We start from the raw sequence: 23,254 nt of genomic DNA, 5'->3' as shown, positions 1-23,254 counted from the left end.
TGCTGGGATTACAGGCATGAGCCTCCATGCCCGGCCAAAGTGATTTATTCTGTTCACCTAGGAATGGCTTTCCTACCTTCAGAGAATCTTCTTATCTCTTTCCTGCTCTCTAAAAAAGAGATTTTAGGAAGTTTTTTTTTTAAGGAAGCCAAACATAAAAGGAACATATTCTTTCTTCAGAATTTCTGTGCATTCTCAACCTAATAATAGCAATCAGTAAGCAACAAATTGAGACATAGTACACAGGCACTCAAAACTATTAAATAGCTTTAATAAAAAATCAAAGGCTATTATTAAAATATCTGCATGTGTTTTACTCTTTAACAGCAGTTGCTTATTATGTTAAAATTGTGTTAAGTTTGTGTTAAATTGTCATAAAACAAAAAAAATTTATGTTTTTGTGTATTTTTCCAGAGACTGACTTTGTTCTGTGTTGATATGTAAAAAAAAGCCTTCAGGTTTCTGAACAGTTTCAGTGCATGAAGTTGATCTAGCTATGGACTATTTTCTTTAAAGATTGGTGTCGTCACATCTTTTCTCTGAACTCCTGCTTAGCACGGAAGTGGACCTTAATATCTCTAGAACAGATGCTTTCCACAATTTTCTGACCATACCTCACCATGGTCACACACACATGCACACACACACATCCCTGAAACAAACGTTTCTGAAGCAATACATGCAGTGTACTCTAATGTATTCTATTCTACACTATTTTGTTTCGTTGATTATTTTAAGACTTCCATTTAGGATGTAGAAGGATGTAAAAAGACCTTTGCTCTGATAGTAACAAGAACGTTCCAGACAAAATAAAAATCATATATTTCTCTGGGACTTGTGACTAGCAGTGGATGCACATAAACTTTCATGAACTGATTTTCAAAGTAAAAATAGCCCCTCATAAATGAGCAGAGAGCCACAGGAACTTTTACACCTGGGACAAGCACATGATCTGGATTCAAGTAGCTCTGACATAGATGGTAAGACTTTATGCAATCAGACAAGCCTTAGTTAATGGTGTAAATTGTTGAAATTGAAATGTAGGTTGGAATCTGGAAGAATCTCAAATGGAAAAACAAACCACTTAGCCCAGGAATTATCTGCTGTGTCCTCTTTGTCCCAGCTTTTGCTAAAAAAGTGGCATTGAAGGAGGACAGGAGAGATACAAAAAGTTGTGTAGTCCCACATATTACGCAGTAATGCCCTGCCAGAGTTGATTACAGAGGTGAACCAAAACTATGTGAAACTGCAGCCCCACTCTTTCCAGCTTAATATTGATAGGATTAAAAAAGCAGTGGTGGCCAGGTGGTTCATGCCTGTAATTTCAGCATTTCAGATTGCTTGAACTGGGAGGCCAAGGTTGCAGTGAGCTGAGATCACTCTATTGCACTCCAGCCTGGGCAACAAGAGCAAAACTCCATCTCGAAAAAAATTAATATAATGGATGAAGAGATGGAGTATTTCAAAATACAAATGAGAATATAAAGAAAAAAAAGAACCAAATAGAAAATTAAGAGCTGATAAATATAATAGCTGAAATAAAAATTCTTTTTTTTTTTTTGAGATGGAGTCTCGCTTCTGTTGCCCAGGCTAGAGTGCAATGGAGCAATCTCATCTCACTGCAACCTCTACCTCGCGGGTTCAAGCAATTCTCCTGCCTCAGCCTCCCAAGTAGCTGGGATTACAGGTACCCACCACCATGCCTGGCTAATTTTTTGTAGTTTTAGTAGAGGCAGGGTTTCACCGTGTTGGCCAGTCTGGTCTCAAACTCCTGACCTCGTGATCTTCCCACCTCGGCCTCCCAAAGTGCTGAGATTACAAGTGTGAGCCACCACGCCTGACCAAATGGCTACATCATATAGCAATCATATGTTAAATTTTGTAAGAAACTGTTTTCCAAAGCAGTTGCACCATGTTACACTAGCAGTATTTGAGAGTTCCAGGTGCTCCAGTCTTTTGTATTGTCATTCTTTTAAATTTTATCCATTCTAGTGGGTGTGTAATTTTAGAATCTTGTGTTTTAATTTGCATGTTCTTGGTGACTAAGGATGGTGTGCATCTTTTCATGTGCTTTATTGGCTACTCATAAATCTTTTGTAAAGTGTTCAAATCTTCCTCATATTTTAGTTGTGTTGTTTGACTTTTTTAGTGTAATAATTGTTTACATATTCTGGATTTAAGTCCTCATCAGATATATGTATTGCAGATATTTTTTCCCACTTTGTGGCTTGCCATTTATTTATTTATTTATTGCCAATTAAGTCAAGTTGATTGATAGTGATATTCAAGTCTTTTATATATTTACTGCTTTTCTGCCTACATATTCTTTCTTTTCTTTCTTTCTTTTTTTCTTTTTCTTTTCTTTTCTTTTTTTTTTTTTTTTTTTTTTTTTTTGAGACAAGGTCTTCTTGCTCTGTTGCTCAGGCTGGAGTGCGGTAGAGTAATCATCGCTCACTACATCCTTGACTTCCCAGGCTCAAGCGATCCTCCCACCTCAGCCTCCCAGGTAGCTGGGATTACAGATGCATGACACCATGCCCGCCTAATTTTTTTTTAATTTTGTAGAGATGGGGTTTACTATGTTGCCAGGGCTGGTCTCAGATTCCTGGGCTCAAACGATCCTCCCACCTGGGCCCCCCAAAGTGCTGGGATTACAGGTGTGAGCCACCACACCCAGCTCCATTTCATTTTTAAGCCAATATCTTAAGTGAGCAGAAGGTTTTAATTTTGATGAAGTCCAGTGTATCCATTCCTTTTCTTCATGGTTAATGTGTTTTGTGTCCTAAGACATCTTTTCCTTCCTCAAAGTCATGACTTTTTTTCTTCTAGGAAGTTTGTGGTTTTAGCTCTTAGTAGTTAGGTTTGTGATCTATTTCAACTTAAATTTTGTAAATGTTATGGGTAAATGTTGAGGTTCATTTTTTTTTCCCAGATAGATGCCTATTTGTTCCAATGCCATTTATTGAAAAGATTATTCTTTCCCCAGCTTTGTGGAAATCAATTGACTATATAAATATGGATTCATTTCTGGACTCTGCTCTTCTGCTGATTCTTTTGTCTGTCCCATCAACTAACATACATTGTAGAGATTACTGCAGTTTTATAATAAGTCTTAAAATCAGGTAGCGTATGCCCTCCAGCTTTATTCTTTTTGAAAATTATTTAGGCTATTCTAGATTCTTTGCCTTTCCTTATAAACTTGAAAATCAACTTGTCAATTTCTACCGCAAAGCCTGCTGTGATTTTGTTGAATCTATAGATTCAATAGTCTAGGGATTGTGTTGAATCTATAGAACAATTTTGAGATAATTTTTTATTGTAACAAAGTTGAATATTCCTAGCCAGGCCCAGTGGCTCACATCTGTAATTCTAGCACTTTGGGAGGCCGAGGCAGGCAGATCACTTGAGGCCAGAAGTTCAAGACCAGTCTGGGCAACATGGCAAAACCACATTTTAGTCTCTTCTACAAATACAAAAATTAGCCAGGTGTGGTGGCACACACCTGCAGTCTTGGGAGGCTGAAGCAGAAGAATTGCTTGAACCTGAGAGGTTGAGGCTGCGGTGAGCCGAGATCGCACCACTGCACTCCAACCTGGGCAGCAGAGCAAGACTCTGTCTCAAAAAAAAAAAAAAAAAAATTGAATATTCCAGTACATTAATGTATAATATCTGTCTATGTAGTTATTCTTTATTTTTTACTCCACATTAGCTTGTGGTTTTCAGTGTACACATCTTGAATCCCTAAGTATTTCTTTTTCTTTTCTTTTGTTTTTTTTTTTGGTTTTGTTTTTGTTTTTGTTTGAGACAAGATCTTGCTCTGCTGCCCAGGATGGAGTATAGTAGCATGATCTTGGCTCACTATAGCCTCCACCTCCTGGGTTCAAGCAATTCTTGTGCCTCAGCCTCCTGAGTAGCTGGGACTACAGGTGTGCACCACACCCAGGTAAGTTTTTTTTTTTGGATTTTTTTTTTGTTTTAGTAAAGACAGGGTTTCACCATGTTGCCCAGGCTGGTCTCGAACTCCTGACCTCAAGTGGTCTGCCCGCCTTGACCTCCCAAAGTGCTGGGATTACAGGTGTGAGCCACCACACCCGGCCACTGTTTAATGTTTTTATGCTGTTGTACATGTTATTTTAAATTTCATTTTCCAATTGTTTATTCTTAGTGTGTAGAGGCACAATTAATTCTTCTATGCTGACCATGTATTCTGAGACCTTGCTAAATTCTCTTATGAATTCTTATATCTTGTAATACAGATTTCTTAGGAATTTCTACATTTACAATCATATTGTTTGCAGGAAAAAAAAAAAAACAGCTTCTTTTACAATCTCTGTGCCTTTTACTTAGTTTTTCTTGCCTTATTCATTATGTTTTTGTTGTTGTTGTTGTTGTTGTTGCTGTTGAGATAGGGTTTCACTCTGTCACCCAGGCTGGAGTGGTGAGATCTGCTCACTGCAGCTTCAACCTCCCAGACTCAAGCAGTCCTCCCCCATTCCCACCTTAGTCTCCTGAGTAACTGCGACTACAGGCGCGCACCACCATGCCTGGCTAATTTTTGTATTTTTTGTAGAGACTGGATTCACCACTTTGCCCAAGATGGTCTTGAACTGCTGAGCTCAAGCCATCTGTCCTCCTTGGCCTCCCAAAGTGTTAGGATTACAGGCATGAGCCACTGCACCTGGCCTTTGTAAACTTCTTTTACAATGTTGAATAAAAGTGGTAAGAGGAGACATCCTTGCCTTTTTCCCATACTTAAGGAAAAAGTATTTAGTCTTTACCACTTTTTGTGGTATCAGCACTGGGTTTTTTATTTATAGATATTTTATCAGGTTGTAGAAATTCTGTTCTGTTTCTGATTTGCTGAAAGTGTAAATTTTTTCAAATGCTTTTTCTTCATCTATTAAGATAATTTATTATTATTATTATTATTATTTTTGAGATGGAGTCTCACTTTGTCGCCCAGGCTGGAGTGCAGTGGCACATTCTCGGCTCACTGCAAGCTCTGCCTCCCGAGTTCATGCCATTCTCCTGCCTCAGCCTCCCGAGTAGCTAGGACTACAGGCGCCTGCCACCACGCCTGGCTAAGTTTTTGTACTTTTTAGTAGAGACAGTGTTTCACTGTGTTAGCCAGGATGGTCTCGATCTCCTGACCTTGTGATCCGCCCACCTCAGCCTCCCAAAGTGCTGGGATTACAGGCGTGAGCCACCTCGCTCTGCCTATTAAGATAATCACATAGTTTTCTTTATCCCATAAACATGGTTACTTTTAATGTTAAAGCAACCTTGCATTCTGGTATCCTTTCTGTATATTTATTTATGGGTTTGATTTGCATATATATATATATATATATATAATTATTATTTGTTTTTGAGATGAAGTCTTTCTCTGTCACCCAGGTTGGAGTGCAGAGGCGTGATCTTGGCTCACTGCAACCTCCACCTCCTGGGTTCAAGTAATCCTCCCACCTCAGTCTTTCAAGAAACTGGGATTATAGGTGCACGCCAGTATGCCCGGCTACTTTTTGTGTTTTTAGTAGAGACTAGTTTCGCCATGTTCCCTAGGCTGGTCTCGAACTCCTAACCTCAAGTGATCGGCCTTCCCTGGCCTCCCAAAGTGTTGGGATTACAGGTGTGAGCAACCGCGCCCAATGGATTTGCTAATATTTTAGAGGGACTTTTGCATTTATGTTCATGAGTTATATTATTCTGTATTTTTCTTTATAAGTTTTTTGCCCAGTTACCTAGTAGGGTAATGCTGGTCTCATAGAATGAGTTGAAATGGTTTCTACTTCCTCTGTTTTCTGAAAGAGTTTGTATATGATTGGTGTTATTTCTTTTTCTTCTCCTATTTTTTGTATTAAGAGACGGTCTTGCTCTGTCACCCATGCTGGAATGCAGTGGTGCAGTCATAACCCACTGCAGCCTCAGACTCTTTTTTTGTTCACTTTGCCTAGAGGTCTGTCAATTTACTAATGTTTTTAAAGAAACAGTTTTTTGTTTCATTGATTTTTATCCTATGTTCATCTATTTCATTAATACTCACTTTTTATTTTCCTCCACTTTCTTTGGGTTTACGCTTTTTTTCTTCTTAAGGGAGAACTTTAAATAATTGATCCTTTTGAAGATATTATTAGGCGTAATGATGACACTCAAATTTCAGTACAGGATGTAGAAGACTATGATGTTGAAAAGGTTGGTACATTTTGTGCAGGATTAGCAATGGGACCATTTAAACAAATGTTAAGGTAGAGCACCTAACCTAGAGAGAAATTTAAAATAATAATTTGAAACTTTATGAGGTAAAATGTATTCCAGTTTTTTTTTGGATGGAGTCTCACTCTATCGCCCAGGCTGGAGTGCAGTGGCACGATCTCGGCTCACTGCAACCTCCGCCTCCCAGGTTCAAGCGATTCTCGTACCTCAGCCTACCTAGTAGCTGGGATTACAGGTGCATGACACTTCGCCTGGCTAATTTTTGTATTTTTAGTAGAGGTAGGGTTTGCCAGGCTGGTGTTCAACTCCTAACTTCAGGTGATCCGCCTGACTCGGCCTCCCGAAGTGCTGGGATTACAGGCTTGAGCCACCATGCCCAGCCGTGTTCCAGTTTCAAATATCAAGAAGTAGTATCCTCACTTAGTGTTTTTAAACTTTTTTATTTTATAAGATTTATTTCCAAATAATTTGGGATTTTCCAGATATCTTTTTGTTACTGATTTCTCTTTCAGTTCCATTTTGGGCTAGAAAACATTCTCAGTATGATGTCAGTCTTTTAAAATTTATTGAGTCTTATTTTATGGCCCAACATATGGTCAATTGGTGAATGTTTCATGTACACTTGAGAAGAGTATGTATTTTTGGTGGCACGTGCCTATAGTCCCAGCTACTCAGGAGACTGAGGCAGGAGAATCGCTCGAACCCAGGAGGCTGAGGCTGCAGTGAGCCGAGATCACGCTAGTGCACTCTAGTCTGGGCAACAGAGTGAGACTCTGTCTCAAAAAAAAAAAAAAAAAAGAAAAGAAAAAAAAGAAAAGAGTATGTATTTTATGTTTGTTGAGTAAAGCATTCTAAAATGTCAAGTTGATTGATAGTGATATTCAAAGATTTTATATATTTACTGATTTTCTGTCTATATGTTTTATCAACTAGGGTTGAAAAGTTATGAAATCCCCAACTAAAATTGTGGATTTGTCCATTTGGCTTTTTAGTTTTGATATTTTCTTGCTTCTTACATTTTTGAAACTCTTACTAGGTGCATGAACATTTAGAATTGTTAGGTATTCTTGATGAATTGCCTCCATTATCTTTTTGTAATGTCCCTCTTTTATCACTGCTGTTATTTCTTGCTCAGGAGTCTACCTTGTCTGATATTAATATAGACAATCCAGCTTTCTTATGATAGTGTTTACTGTTTGTGTCTCTTTTACAAATCTGTCTCTTTGTATTCAAAGTGCATTTTTTTATGAACAGCATAGAGTTAGGTCTTGCTTTTTAAATTAAGTTTGATCATCTTTGCCTTGTGCTTGGAGCTTAACCTATTTATATACAATACAATTATTGATAAAGTCAGATTTAAGTGTACCATCTTGCTATTCATTTTCTGTTTATCCCATGTGGGTTTTTTATTATTGTTGTTACCATTCTTAGGGTTCCCCCTCCAACTCCTCTGCTTTTTTGGCATCCATTTTTGTTTAGAATTCCATTTAATCTTTTTTTGTTGACTTCTTAGCTATTCTTTTTTTTCTTTGTAGTTTCATTAGGGTTTATAACACAACTTTAACCCATCATTTTAAAATTATATATAAAGTACCACTTCATATCATATGTAAAGTGATTTCTTTTTTCTTTTTTCTGTCTTTTTAAAAAATTATTTATTTATTTATTTATTTATTTATTTGAGCTAGGGCTTTACTCTGTTGCCCAAGCTGGAGCACAGTGGCACGATCTTGGCTCACTGCAACCTCGCTGGCTTCAAGTGATTCTAATGCTTCAGCCTCCTGAGTAGCTGGGATTGCAGGCATGTGCCACCATGCCTGGCCAATTTCTGTGTTTTTAGTAGAGACGGGGCTTCACCATGTTGGCCAGGCTGATTTTGAACTCCTGACCTCAAGTGATCCACCTGCCTCTGCCTTCCAAAGCGCTGGGATTGCAGGCGTGAGACACCGCGTTGGCGTGAAGTGATTTTTAATTCAGTTCCATTGTGGGTTAGAGAAACTTACAACACCATACACAATTTTCCATTCCTACCTTTATGCCCTGGTCTTACATTTATTTCCACATTGTTGTAAATTTCACAGTGCATTATCATGTTTACTTTAGTCATCTTTTAAAGAGATTAACAAGAAAAAATATGCCTTTTATATTTATCCACAAGTACCATGTTTTGTTCTCCTCATTCCTTTTTTAGATGCAGATATCTATCTGGTATCATTTTTTCTTCAACTTGAAGAACTTTAACATTATTTTTTACGTGATGCTGCATACGAGTTAAACGTGCTGATATTTGCATTTAAAATGGGCACTAAATATAGATACATGTAAAATTTCTGCTAATAGCATAATTTTCTTTTTTTACTTAAAACAGTGTTAAATAGAAAATAAAAAAAACCACAAGTTGAAAGCAAGGCTACAGAAGAAAAGAAAAAGCTTTATGTGTACCTTTAAAGGCACTTTTACTGCCTTTTGAACAGGGACCCCACATTTTCAATTTATACTTGGACTCATGAATTATGTCACTGGCTCTGAATGCAGGTCTGCTGTTGACAGATTTTTACAGCTTAGTTTAACTGAAAGCATTTTTATTTCGCCTTTGTTTTGAAGATTGTGTCTAGAATTCTAGATTTGCAGTTGTTGGGTTTTTTCCAGCACTTTAAAAATTTTCCTTGTTTTCTGGCTTACCTTGTTTCCCCTCTATATATATATTTTCTCTGACTTCTTAAGAATTTTCTTTTTATCACTGGTTTTTAGCAACTTGATTATGGTTTGCCTGGTGGCTTTCTTTGTGTTTATCCTGTTTGGGGTTTGTTGAGCCTCTTGGATCTTTGGGTTTAGAGTTTTCATCAAATTTAGAAAATTTTCATCTGTTTTTACTTGAAATATTTGTTTTCTGTCCCCACTCCCGACCCCTTCATTTCTGCGACTCCAGTTATATGTAGGGTAAAGCAAAACCACTTGATGTTGTCCCAGTGAAGCTCTGTTTTTCATCTTTGTTTTAGCTTTTTTTCTTCACTTTGTGCTTCAGGCGTTTTTAAAAACAGTTTCTATTGCTACTTATTCAACTTTATTGGTCATTCCTTCTAAAATAACTAAAATCTGCTCTTCAACCCATCCAGTGAATTTTTCATTTCAGATAGTATATTTTTAAGCTCCAGAAGTTTTATTTGTTGTCTTTTTTTATATCTTCCATTACTCTACTTATGTTCATGTTTTCCTTCAAATTTATGAAAATATTTATAATAGCTAAATTGAAGTCCCTGTCTGCCAATTCCATCATGTCTGTTATTTTGGATCTATTTCTTTTATTTTGTACTATTTTGGTTCTACTTCTTTTTTTTTTTTTTTTTAGACACAGTCTTGCTGTGTCGCCGAAGCTGGAGTGCAGTGATGCAATCTCGGATCACTGCAAGCTCTGCCTCCCGGGTTCTGGCCATTCTCCTGCCTCAGCCTCCCGAGTAGCTGGGACTACAGGCGCCTGCCACCACACCCAGCTAATTTTTTGTGTTTTTAGTAGAGACAGGGTTTCACCGTGTTAGCCAGGATGGTTTCGATCTCCTGTCCTTGTGATCCACCCGCCTTGGCCTCCCAAAGTGCTGGGATTACAGGTGTGAGCCACTGCGCCCGGCCCGGTTCTACTTCTATTGATTGATTTTTCTCCTGGGTATAGGTCTTATTTTCAGGTTTCTTTGTATGTTTAGTAATTTTGATTAGATGATGGACATTTTATTTTATTTCATTTTATTTGTTTTTATTTATTTTTTGAGACGGAGTCTTGCTCTGTCTCCAAGGCTGGAGTGCGGTGGCACAATCTCGACTCACTGCAACCTCCACCTCCCGGGTACAAGCAATTCTCCTCCCTCAGCCTCCCAAGTAGCTGGGATTACAGGCATGTGCCACCATGCTCAGCTGATTTTTGTATTTTTAGTAGAGATGGGATTTCGCCATATTGGCCAGACTGGTCTCGGACTCCTGACCTCAGATGATCTACCCACGTTGACCTCCCAAAGTGCTGGGATTACAGGTGTGAGCCACCACGCCCAGACATTTTAAATGTTACATTGCTGAGTGTCTGGATTTAGTTGTCTTCATGTAAAAATTACTGAATTTTGTTTTTGTGCATACTTAAATTTCATAAGAATCAACTTAATCCTTGTTAGGGTGGCTCTAAGATAGCCTTTACTCTAGGGTTAATTTCATCCTACTGGTAAATCATGACCTCTTGTTTCTCTACTGAATTAACTGGGCGTTCAATGAGGTTGCTCCTCTGTTGTTGGACTTTGAGGGTTTCCCAGAGCTGGGTGAACCCTGGTTTAGCTTAAAAATCCCCCATAGTTTTTCTTTCTCCACTAGTTGTTCGTTGTCTAGCCTCATGTAGTATTACCCTATGCATTAACAGCTTAGTATTCAACCAAAGATTCAAGGGGACTCTGTGTAGATTTCTGGAGCTTTTTCTCTATGTTACTCTCTTTTCTGATACTGTGCCCTGAAAATTCCGTTTGCCTCAGCCTCTCCATATTCCAATCTCATTATCCTCAACTCAGTAAGGTTGCCATGTCTATTTGGGTTTCCCTTCCTGACCCTACTTTCTGGAGTCTCCAGGGAGAAAGCTGGGCCATCATAGAACCTGCCTCATTTTTCTCTCTTCTTTCAGGGATCACAATCCTAAGCTATCTGTTATCCAGTATCTGAAAGCATTTATTTTATATATATTTCTGGTTTTATAGTTATTAATGTGGGAAAGGCAAGCCTAGTTCAGCTACTCCATCATGGCCAGAAGTGAAGTTTTCCTGGTCCCTTTCATCAATTTTCTTCTTTTTTTTGACAGAATCTTGCTCTGTCGCCAGGCTGGAATGAAGTGGCGTGATCTCGGCTCACTGCAGCCTCTACCTCCCGGGTTCAAGCGATTCTCCTGCCTCAGCCTCCCGAGTAGCTGGGATGACAGGTGCGTGCCACCATGCCCAGCTAATTTTTTATATTTTTAGTAGAGATGGGGTTTCACCGTGTTGGCCGGGATGGTCTCGTTCTCTTGACCTCGTGATCCACCTGCCTCAGCCTCCCAAAGTGCTGGGATTACAGGCGTGAGCCACTGCGCCCAGCCAGTTTTCTTTTTAATTGAGGTAAAATTCACTATTTTTACAGTGTACCCCTCAATTATTTTATAAATCAGATTTTAGAATGTTCCAAATTCTTCCAAGTTATTTTTCCAGATGCTTATATCTAATCAAATAAAATATTTTAAAAGATTTGGAGTGAGAAACTTGCCCTGTCCAAGACCTGAATTAGTAAAATAGAGCATCAGTATCCTCTTTCCCAAGGAGAATTTAATTTACTTGAGTGAATTCAGATTGGTTTCTCTTAATATGTTAAATACACAAAATTCTATATATGATAGGTTATGTTATAAATGGTATTTTAAGCTGGTAAACTACAGTTGGTATATTTCTTGAATGAAAATAAATACACAGAAGAGCAATAGAAAATAAAAAGAAAGGGACATGATTAAGAGTCATCTTAAAGTATGCTGTTTGAATAGGCTTCTAAAAATCATGCGTGGCCGGGCACAGTGGCTCACGCTTGTAATCCCAGCACTGTGGGAGGCTGAGGCAGCTGGATCACCTGAGGTCAGGAGTTCGAGACCAGCCTGGCCAACATGGTGAAACTCTGTCTCTACTAAAAATGTAAAAAACTAGCTGGGTGCAGTGATGGGCACCTGTAATCCCAGCTACTCAGGAGGCTGAAGCAGGAGAATTGTTTGAACCCGGGAGGCAGAGGTTGCAGTGAGCCGAGGCTACACCATTGCACTCCAGCCTGGGCAACAAGAGCAAAACTTCATCTCATAAAAGAAAAAAATCATGCGTGAGTTTTTATGTTTATACTTCTATTGTTCAGGTGAGGAACTGAATGACCGCTGTTGTTTCTTTTGTTGAAATTGCCCATTGTGGTTATGTGTATTCTGCCTTCTCTTCTTGTGAGTCGCACCTGACTTCGGTAGTTTTTAATAGCTGAAAAAGTCTCTGACTCATTTTGTGCTATAAAAATAAAAGACAAAATGATTCTTAAAATTGTTGAAACTGTTAGATTTTCTCAACCTCTGTTTCTGTTAGAACTGTTAAAGCAAACTTGAGAAGCAGTCTCTAGAACAAGTATGCAAATAAGTTGGCTTTTGGAAGTTTTCAAAAGACAAATCTTGGGAGAGATCTAGGATTTGAAAGTTGGGCCAGCACTTAGGAGTTAGGATGTCCACCAATAATAATGGAGGTTAAGGCAAGAAACTGGGAAGATGAGGAATGGGATGAATAAGATCTCATAGGCTGGGAGAGCCATGGGAGAGGAGGCACTGAGGAGCAAGGTGGCTCAGAATATAATTAGGTTAAAGGGACAGATGTGAGGTTTCTGTAAGCAAACAACTGAGGTGAGCAATTCTTATTTTTGGATGGGACAAAATCACAACCTATATGTGAGAATAGGGAAACCACATTATAAAGCGTGTAAGTTAATTTGGCAAAAATTGAAACTGTTAAATCAGCTCTAAGACAGGTTTTCTGTGTTATCAGTACAGTCATAGATCTAGTTAAAATTCATTAAAGTGTTTTCATTTTTGAAATAGTTCATTTTTTGAAAGCTATAATGTATTAAAGCATACATTTAGGAGAAAGTAAATACCTACCTATTTTATGAGAGTCTTACCTGCCGTGCTACTCTGTTCAACTGAAACACCATCAGTATACATCATTCATATTTGTGTGTGAATTCTATAGGTTTAGCCATGTTGCCAGTCATTTGACTTTTACCTTTTTTTTGTTTTGTTTTGTTTTTATGAGTTGGGGTCTTGCTCCATCACCCAGGCTAGATCACAATGCTGTGATCATAACTCACCACAGCTTCCAATATCTGGGCTTAAGCAGTCCTCCTGCCTCACGCTCCCAACCTGTAGCTGGGACTGTAGGTACATGCCACCATGCACAGCTAATTTTATATATTTATTTATTTAGTAGAGATGAAGTCTCATTGTTTTGCCCAGGCTGCTCGCAAACTCCTGGCCTCAAGTGATGCTCCTGCCTCAACATCCCAAAGTCCTGAGATGACAAGTGTGAGTGACCACACCCAGCCATGTTGCCAGTAATTTTCAGGTCAAAAATTTTTTTTAGCCCTGACAATTTTCATCTTTTTTTTTTCTCAATTTGAGCCGTTCACGCTTAAGACACATTAACCAGAGAAGAATAAAGAAAGGGTTAACAAGGACCACCAAAAACCTCTAGGAGTTTCCCAGGAGCCAGAGAAAAAAAGTCCTATCTTGTCTATAGTGAAGAAAACTTGAGTCTCAAAGACACCTTAAAATCCTAGGAATTCCCTGTAAATATCAGAAGCAAGAAAAGAATTTTCAGTTTTAATAATCAACAGTAGCAGATTAGATCTTTAAATTGTATGCATTCGTTTTTTATCAAGAGTTCTGTGCAACAGTTGTGGTGTTTTGGGCTTTGGGTATAGTTATTATGTTTTCATCCACATGAGGTTAATTTCTGAAAGTTTTTTGGAAGTTTTTTTATTTTTGCATCAGACTGTCACCAAAGTTTATTTGCTGGCAAAGCTGGTTTTCCCACAGATTTGTAGGTAGGAATGGTTTAAATGAAAGTTGATGGAAGTCTTAGTTAGCAGTTGCTCTGCCAAGAATAACATTTTTGTGTGCTTTCTGTATGTAACAGTTTTGGTCAGCTGTACTGACAGAGCTGGGCTAAGATATTTTCCTGCCTGTTAATCAAGGCCACACAGACAAAGCTCAAGGAAGGATGATCCCTGCCTCAGGAAGTTTTGAATCAACTGCTATTTTTAACAAGTATACAGTAGAACTTGAGATCAGGTCTTTACTCAGTTGGTAGGAAAAGTTTTCCACTGAAGCTTACATATGAGGAAATGGTTTATGGGCCTGAATGAAGCCTCTGTGTGAAAGGAAGGAATGTGACAGTGGCTGTAAGTATTTGTGTTGATTTGGGTCAAGGGTGTGGTAGCATAGATGTGTGAAGTCCAGTCATCAAAATAGGTTATTACATTTTAAAGCAACTGATAGTTAATGAGCACCTTGAGTTGTCTTTAGTGTATATGGAATCCTGTGCTGCTAAAAGTAAAGTTGAAATAGGCTATATGATGGGCTGATATTATTAATCAACGTAAGACAGGAAGAGGAAGTTGGCTATTGGTGTGTTTCCATGCTAACTGGCTCTTGCTGTGGACATACATAAATTTTGGGGGGTTTTTGAGATGTAATTCTGTGCATATATATGCTCCTTATGATACGCCATTGCTCCTTGTTTCATTAAGAGAAGGTTTCACAAAGAATTAATTTATGCCTAGGTGCAGTGCCTCATGCCTGTGATCCCAGCACTTTGGGAGGCCAAGGGGGTGGATTGCTTGAACTCAGGAAGTTCAAAACTAGCCTGGGCAACATGGAGAAACTCCGTCTATACAAAAAATACAAAAACTTAGTCAGGTGTGGTGTCACGTAACTGTAGTCACAGCTACTCAGTAGGCAGAGGTGGAAGAATCACTTGAACCCAGGAGGCAGAGGTTGCAGTGAGCCAAGATCACCATCACTGCACTCCAGCCTGAGTGACAGAGCAAGACTCTGTCTCAAAAAAAGGAATTAATTTATTACGAAATAATATTGTATACTACTATGTATAATTTTTTCTAAAATCTCATTCTAGCTAACTTTAGGAAATTAAATATGGCAGAACATTAAAGCTGACAATTTGAAAAATACCAGAAATAATGTTTTGTTAGTATTATTGTCTCACCATCTTAGGAGTGCCTTTATGTAGTTGGATCACTTAATAGATGACAGGTATGTTTTTACATGTGCAATGTATATGAATTATGGAGGGATAGGTGGACAGTGTTTCAGTGGAGTTTTAAATTAGGAAATTATAAAATGTGTTAACATATTTTTGTGTCATTTTCACAGGATTATTCAAGATCAGGTTGTAGCCATTTTCAACAAGGATCACTGATCAAAATTGTTCTTTTTACAAAGAGATTTACAAGTTAAACATGAAGGGAAAATACTGGAATCGTTTGGATTCTGACAGGATAAAGAATACAATATTTCACATTTACTTGTAATGGAACCTTTGTAAGATTAATCACTTGTCATTCACCCAGTTGGGAACATGGATGTTGGCTTTTCTCGTACTGCTGTTCAGACACTGTCAAGAAGCCACTGCAAAAATATCAAACAAAAAATTTCTCAATGGGAAGGAAGGGCTAATATATCTAATCCAGAAAAGTGGCGTCCAAAGGACTTTGGAGTGAGATATAACTGTCACCAAGAGATCCTTCCTAAGAAAAATCCTATAGCTGAGAGAAAGAGCAAAAACTTGGATGTAACCAGCTGTGAGAATGTAGGTCTAGATATAAATGAAGATACCAAAAGCCATGAATCAAAGTGAGAATGAAAATAAGAAACAGGAATATGATGATACACACTTCTTTAAAAATGAATCAGAATCCAACTGGGTGTGTTCTCGGGTCAAAGAAATTGAAAGCTGTAAAGAAGATGTCTTAGATCCAGAGACTTCATTACCTCCAGGAAACTTCTATACCTCACAAATACTGTGGAAGAAAATAGAAGCACTTCCCCCAGATAAACTCTTAAATTTGGCTTTAGAACATTGTGACTCTTCAGAAAAAGAACTGAACTTCAGAGTTCTGGATAGTTCATACGGAATAACCAAGAGCTTAGAAAATATTTACTCTGAGCCTGAGGGGCAAGAATGTGGACCTTCCATAAATCCTTTGCCAAAACCTCGTAGGACATTCAGATATTTATCCGAATCTGGTGTTATGCCGTATAAAGAAAGAAACTGTGACAAAAAATACTGTGAAAATAATTCTTGTGCACAATCTTCTTTGGCCTCTTCTCAGGAACCTGAACCAAAGAAATATGGTGGAAAAATAAGAGGAAGATCTAAAAGGTATGTTTTTATCCTACAGATAAACACTTGTAGGTATTTCCCTTACAGGATTATTGAGCTTCTTTTTCCTTTTCAAACCAGTTTCCATTTCCCAGCTTAGGTGATGGCCTTGATTTGAACATGCAGGTGTTGATTAATGTGGAAGGAAAATAAGAGAAAAAAGCAGAAATGTAGTAATGTCTAAGATAATCTACTGACATAAGAGCATCAGAACACCTTCCATTTTATTAATACATCTTTAAGAATCTGGGCCAGCGCCGGGCATGGTAGGTCACTCCTGTAATTCCAGCACTTTGGGAGGCTGAGGCTGGCAGATCACTTGAGGTCAGGAGTTCAAGACCAGCCTGGCCAACATGGTGAAACCCTGTCTCTACTAAAAATACAAAATTAGCTGGGCGTGGTGGTGTGCACCTGTAGTCCCAGCTATACAGGAGGCTGAGGCAGAAGAAACACTTGAACCTGGGAGGCTGAGCTTGCAGTGAGCTGAGATCGTGCCACTGCACTACAGCCTGGGTGACAGAGCAAGACTCAGTCTCAAAAAAACAAAAAACAAAATTAATCTATAGGAGCTGGGTGTGCTGGCTCAATCCCAGCACTTTGGGTGGCTGGGGCAGGAGGATCACCTGAGGCCAGGAGTCCAAGACCAGCCAAACACTAGACAGGGCAACATAGTGAGACCCTGTCTCTACAGAAAAAAAAAAAAAAGAAAAAATTAGCCAGGTGTGGTGATGTGTTCCTGTCATCCTACCCACTTGGGAGTATTACTTGAACCCAAGAGCTCAGGCTACAGTGATCTGTGATCACTTCACTGCACTCCAACCTGGGTAGCAGAATGAGACCCTGCTTCTAAAATAAAATAAAATAAAATTTAAATTAAAAAATTCTGTAGGGAAGCAGTAACATTCTTCCACTTCGTTTAGGGCATGCTGGCCTCAGCCCCACTTTTCCTTACTAAGTGAACTTAATAAAGGAACCCAATGTAGAACATGAATGTGATTCGCTGCAAGCATCCAGTTTTCTCATGGTGTTTACAAGGCACAGCCTACTTCATTATTCTTAGATCTCTGATAAAACACCTTTGTAATTTTGCATACAAGTTCTGTACTTATTTATTTCTGTCTCCCATACCAATTTGAAGAAGATTAGAATTTTCTGTAATCCTAGCACTTTGGGAGGCTGAGGCAGGCAGATCACCTGAGGTCAGGAGTTCAAGACCAGCCTGGTGGTGATGGTGAAACCTCGTCTCTACTAAAAATACAAAAAAGAGCTGGGCATGGTGGCATGCGTCTCTAATCCCAGGCGTAACATCCTTACGGCAATGTAGAATCACTTGAACCTGGGAGGCAGAGGTTTCAGTGAGCCAAGATTGTGCTACTGCACTCTAGCTTGGGCAACAGACTGAGATTCTGTCTCAAGAAATAACAATAATAAAACAATCAAATAAATAAATAAAAATGTTAAAAAATAAAGATTAGAGCTTTGAAAGATATAACTTTAAAATATATCTATTTTCTTAAGGAAATCCTTTGAATTTGAGGATATTCAGCACTTTCGAAATCGGAACTCACAGATGATTCATGAAGAACTTGGAAAAAATTCTGGGTCAGCACTTTATTACACACAGTCTGAGGACAATATCTATGAAGATATCATATGTAGGTGTTGACAACTTTGCAATTAAGTTTGATGATTATGTATTTGGTGAAGCCTTTAATTGTAGGATGGTATTTTCTTCTATAATCAAGCATATATTGCCCTAGGTTTTTCTCTTTAGCATGGAAACCTTTGGTGTATAAATTATTTTATTCTCTAATGAATTTTACAACTAATGTGATAGACTGCTCAGCTCATAAGTAGATTTTTATAATATAGCATTTTGAGAATTCTTTTAGCTCTGTTGGACACATAAGTGGTTTTGTAAGCTTAAAGTGCTTTAACCCACATCCCTACGGCAATGTCGAATAAGAAAGCTGAACATAGTTAGCTTTTTCTTTCTTTTGCTAGCCGTGGTTATCTTTGCATTTAATTATGTTCATGTAAACTTTTTTAAAATTATTTTTTAAGATCCCACCAAAGAAAATCCATATGAAGATATTCCAGTGCAGCCTTTACCTATGTGGAGATCCCCTTCAGCATGGAAGCTACCACCCGCTAAAAGTGCTTTTAAAGCGCCCAAGGTATAACCAGATAATTAATTGAAGAAAACATTAGAATCTTATTCATGGTATCTACAAAAAGATTAAGGGTATTTAACTGGGGCCAGAACTAAGAGGCACTGAAATGTAAGTTTTAATGTTGGTGGTGGTTTTTTTGTTTTGTTTTGTTTTTGGGATAGCATACAGCTTTTTTTTTTTTTTTTTTTTTTTTTTTTTTGGTGGTTAACACTTCAAAAATAATTGAATATATATGCCTTTAGACAGCCATGAACTTTTCAGTTCACTTTAGTTCCCACTTTCCCTATTAATCTACATCAACCTATGCCCATTAAATTACCTTCCTAGTCCCTGAAAGCCTGCGAGACACCTAGAAGCAAAGGCTCCCTAGAGTTCATGAAAACTGTGGGCCATTGTTTTCTGGGAATTTGATTACCCGGTAGTGGAACTTTGGATTAGAAACCTGAGAAACTTCTTTATAAATGGTGAGAAAGAAATTATGTTATCTTCATTTGAAATGATTTTAAATGAAATATAGGATAAATGCATTTCTGGAATAGCTTTGACTTTGTATGATAACACAGAGATTAACTAGATGATGCTGGCCAGGCGCAGTGGCTCACACCTATAATCCCAGCACTTTGGGAGGCGGAGGTGGGAGGAGTGCTTGAGCCCAGGAGTTTGAGACCAGCCTGGGCAACCTGGTAAAACCCCATCTTTACCAAAAAAAAATAGCCAGATGTGGTGACACGTGCCTGTAGTCCCAGCTGTTCAAGGGGCTGAGGTGGGGGGATCGCTTGAGCTCTGAGGTTGAGGCTGCAATGAGCCATGATCATGCCACTGAGTTCCAGCCTGGGTGACAGAGCAAGACCCCATCTCAAACAAACAAACAACAACAACAGAACTAGGTGATCTTAACAGTACATCTTATCCTGTTTTAGCTCCCTCCCAAACCTCAATTCCTTCACCGGAAGACTATGGAAGTAAAGAACTCACAAGCTTATTTGCGGTCAAAGCTCACAAAAGATACCACTTTGCCGGTCACTTTAACGGAATGGAAGCTTTTCCGAGCTGGTGAAGTTGCAAACAGGAAAATGAAAAATCTTCCAAGGGTAAAGACTCCAGTGCTTTCATTCTTTGACTCTTATTTCAGCATTTCCATGAATGAGAATAAGTAAACTGTAGACTGGAATGAATAATAGGTTAGAACTGACCTACTGGGATTAGAAGACTTGGAAGGCAGCGTTACGTTTTAAATTTTTGCTCATGCTAGAAAAGTGCATGAATGGCTTTTGCCAGAGTTTCATTATGGATTTGTAAAATTGATTTAGATGGGGACTTCGCTTCAGTTACTTTAGCTCTCATTAAAATCATCTGCCTATTTCAAGGAAGCACCAGAATCTTATGTAAAAGGGCGTTCTCTCAGGATGGCTTCAGTGTTGTTCTAATTCACTCATTCATATCATTGCCAAAGTGAGTTCAGTTTTGTGCTTGAGTTTACAGATTTTCAGTAACGAAAAAGTATATGCCATTTATTTGGGGCAAAAATTTCCAAAGAAAAAAACAAATCTATTACTTGGGAATAGAAATTATCAGCAATCATAATACATAAATGACTTCTCCCTCAAGGGAGAAAAGGCAGTAAGTCTGTATGTCATCTCTACTGGAAGCATTGCAACCAAAATGAAGAAATTGAGATTACTTGCAGGCATACATATATATATTTTTTCTTACGTGTTTACTTATTTTGTAGAGATAGAGTCTCGCTATATTACCCAGGCTGTTCTTGAACTCCTGGCCTCAAGCAATCCTCTTGCCTTGGCCCCCCAGAGTTCTGGGACTGCAGGTGTGAGCCACTGCACCAGACTGATAGACATTTTCTCTTAGGAGAAACACTGAAGAAATTATATGAAAAATTTTTAAACTTTCTCTGTTACTTTGTTCTGCTGTAATGCAGGGTGTTATCAGAATTGTCAAAATACTGTGCAAATATTGTGCTGTAATGAAGAAATCAGATCACTTAAATATTATTCCTTCTTTAATCCCATCTGAATTTGTTCATTTAACATGTAATTTTTTTTTTTTTTTTTTTTGTGAGATAGAATCTTGCTCTGTTGCCCAGGCTGGAGTGCAGTGGCGCAATCTCGGCTCATTGCAAGCTCCACCTCCTGGGTTCACGCCATTCTCCTGCCTCAGCCTCCTGAGTAGCTGGGACTACAGATGCCCACCACCACGCCCGGCTAATTTTTTTGTATTTTTAGTAGAGAGGGGATTTCACTGTGTTAGCCAGGATGGTCTCGATCTCCTGACCTCGTGATCTACCCGCCTAGGCCTCCCAAAGTGCTGGGATTGCAGTCTTGAGCCACTGCGCCCGGCCTAACATGTACTTTTTGTACTTGATTTTAACATTAAACAAAAGTCACATCTGTTTCTTGGGTTAGTAACTGTTGATTGATTCCTTGGGAAATATTCTATTCCACAGTTTAATTCTTATGATCAGTTTTCTGCCCCTTCCTCTTTACTATGTGAAAAGTTAAAGACATAGAGGTTTTTTAAAGCTAAACTGGGCCAGGCGTGGTGGCTCACGCCTGTAATCCCAGCACTTTAGGAGGCCAAGGCTGGTGGATCATGAGGTCAAGAGATCGAGACTATCCTGGTTAACACGGTGAAACCCCTTCTCTACTAAAAAATACAAAAAATTAGCTGGGCATGGTGGCAGGCACCTGTAGTCCCAGCTACCCAGGAGGCTGAGGCAGGAGAATGGCATGAACCCGGGAGGCGGAGCTTGCAGTGAGCTGAGATCACACCACTGCACTCCAGCCTGGGCAACAGAGCAAGACTCTGTCTCAAAAAAAAAAAAAAAAAAAAAAAAAGAGTTAAACTGATCTCTCTTAGTGAAAAAAAAAAAAAAAAATTGACTGTTTATCTTTCTGTGTATCATGAGGAATTTTTTTTTAAAAAGAGGCTTAAAGAACTGCCAGGCATCTTGCAGTAGCTCCATCCTCTGGTAGATCATGTTGGCACAACAAAGCAGCCTCCCACATGGCCAAGAAACGACAAATTGTGTGTTCATAGGGAGAAGAATGCAAACACCTTAAGGGATTGCGTTTAAGATGTGGTTCTTATAATGGCATTAACAAATATTTAGGAATCACGGGTTATAGAGTTTAATGAGACCCAGGGAGGCTTTACAGCACTTTTGATTTCATGCCTCAATATTTTATGTATTATGGATCTCAAGTACTCGAAGCTTTTTCTGTATCTGATGATAGGTGATATGATCTAACTTTTCCCTTTCTAATATTTTTCTGAAGGTTTCTGGAGACATGAGGAGAAAAAAATGATTATGAATTTTTAATTGTCAGGCAGGAACAAGCCATGACAGCTTTTCTACCCATGACCCTCCTTGGATTAAATCTTTTTAGGATGTCCCTTATGCAATACAAATTTTGGCTTTGTAGTATCTTCTAGAACAACATTCCATAAGAAAGTCCATTTTCATTTATTTCCCCTTTAAGGCCTCCAGCTGTCCCTGGAAAGGAAACTGCCTCACAGTTTCACCTCACTGATCTAGTCCATTTGCCTCTTCCCCACTCTTCCGTTCCTTCCCTGCTGTGGAAACCTGTGTCGGATTGTTTGCTAGAGTACATTTCCTACTGCCTCTATTGTTTGTGTTGTGTGTACAGCAGTATGATTTCCATCATTTCTTAGGAAGAATATTCTACAGTATTTCTTGCAACTAGGAGGCTCTTCTTCCTAGCTCATGACAGAAATTTAAATTTATCACTTTATCGCATAGTTTTAGAACAGTTCTCTTTCCTTTATACTTGAATATACTTTTGATTCTACTTTTCAAATGCAAATTAACAATTATGCTATTTTGGGTCATTATGTAACCCAAATATATATTTATTTCCATACATCTTTCCTATAGCTCTTAGTACTTTTTAATTTTAGATTCTCTTAAATTTGTTTTTTGTAATGGTAATATTTAAGAACATTGGCAATTTTTCACTTGCATTGCAGCGATAAAAATCTTTTAAGAGCACAAACTCATCCAAAAATGTGGTAATAATCTGTGTATTGGAAGCATATGTTTCTTGCATGGTTTTTTGGGGATGGGTGGTTGGCAGGGGACGGTGGTTTGCACTGGACTGATTCACTGCCTGTTGATTGCCAGGATGGCTAGAGAAACAAGGACAAAAGAGAATACAAGAGCATTTTTCTCGGGGAACTTTATTGGTTGTTGTCATTTATAATGTTCCTAACAATTGTAATTCTAGGCTTTAAGTATGTTAAATCAGGATTGATACTTAAGAAAAGCTTGGAATTTTAAGAAAAAAAGAGAAGTATTTATAGAAAAACTAATCAATTCCTCCTTTTAAAAGTACCTGTTGATCAGCTCCGAATCTCCTCTTTTTTACCGCATTCTGTGTGTGTCTCCTGTCTCTCTTACACACACACATCTCTCCCAGCAGCAAAGAAAACTTTGTAATGAGTAATACTTATGAAATGGAGAGAAGCAATTATATAACAATTTAAAAATAAATGGTCTGGATTTTACTTGCTTGAGAAATAGATTGATGAGTGGAAGAAAAAACATAGTTTTTATATTTCAGTATATTTGGGTCTCGTAATTTTATGACATATTTCTAAAATAAATGGTAATGTTAGTACTCTTAGAATATTCCTTTTGACAAAAGCTTTCTAAGTATGTTTATCTGCTCCTTGGGAAGAATTTCTGGGAGCAGAAATAACTATGCCTCACCTTGCCTTTTAGATAAATGAGTGTTCTGCTTCCTGCTCCAGGCAAGTGAGAACTTGAGTTTAATAGTAGAGGCTTGATCACTATACAAAGGGCAATAGCCACATTTCCTGCATGTTGTGATATGGAGTGACAAGGAGTCTAAAAGCCTGTGC

General features: G+C 38.4%; 1 protein-coding gene across 1 annotated transcript in view; it reads left to right on the top strand.

The window, feature by feature from the left end:
• The window catches only part of DENND2C (DENN domain containing 2C), an 84,119-nt gene that overhangs the window by 28,515 nt on the left and 32,350 nt on the right, over positions 1-23,254 (top strand). The window contains 5 exon segments of the mRNA XM_030935716.1: positions 15,173-15,647; positions 15,649-16,181; positions 17,700-17,836; positions 18,246-18,358; positions 19,276-19,446. Of these exon segments, the coding sequence (XP_030791576.1) occupies positions 15,378-15,647; positions 15,649-16,181; positions 17,700-17,836; positions 18,246-18,358; positions 19,276-19,446 (1,224 nt within the window). The 5' untranslated portion in view covers positions 15,173-15,377.

This window comes from Rhinopithecus roxellana, chromosome 8 (genome assembly GCF_007565055.1).
Source record: "Rhinopithecus roxellana isolate Shanxi Qingling chromosome 8, ASM756505v1, whole genome shotgun sequence".
Taxonomy (NCBI): Eukaryota; Metazoa; Chordata; class Mammalia; order Primates; family Cercopithecidae; genus Rhinopithecus; species Rhinopithecus roxellana.
Note: the sequence above shows the minus strand (reverse complement) of the source record. Positions and strands in the feature narration are given on the sequence as shown.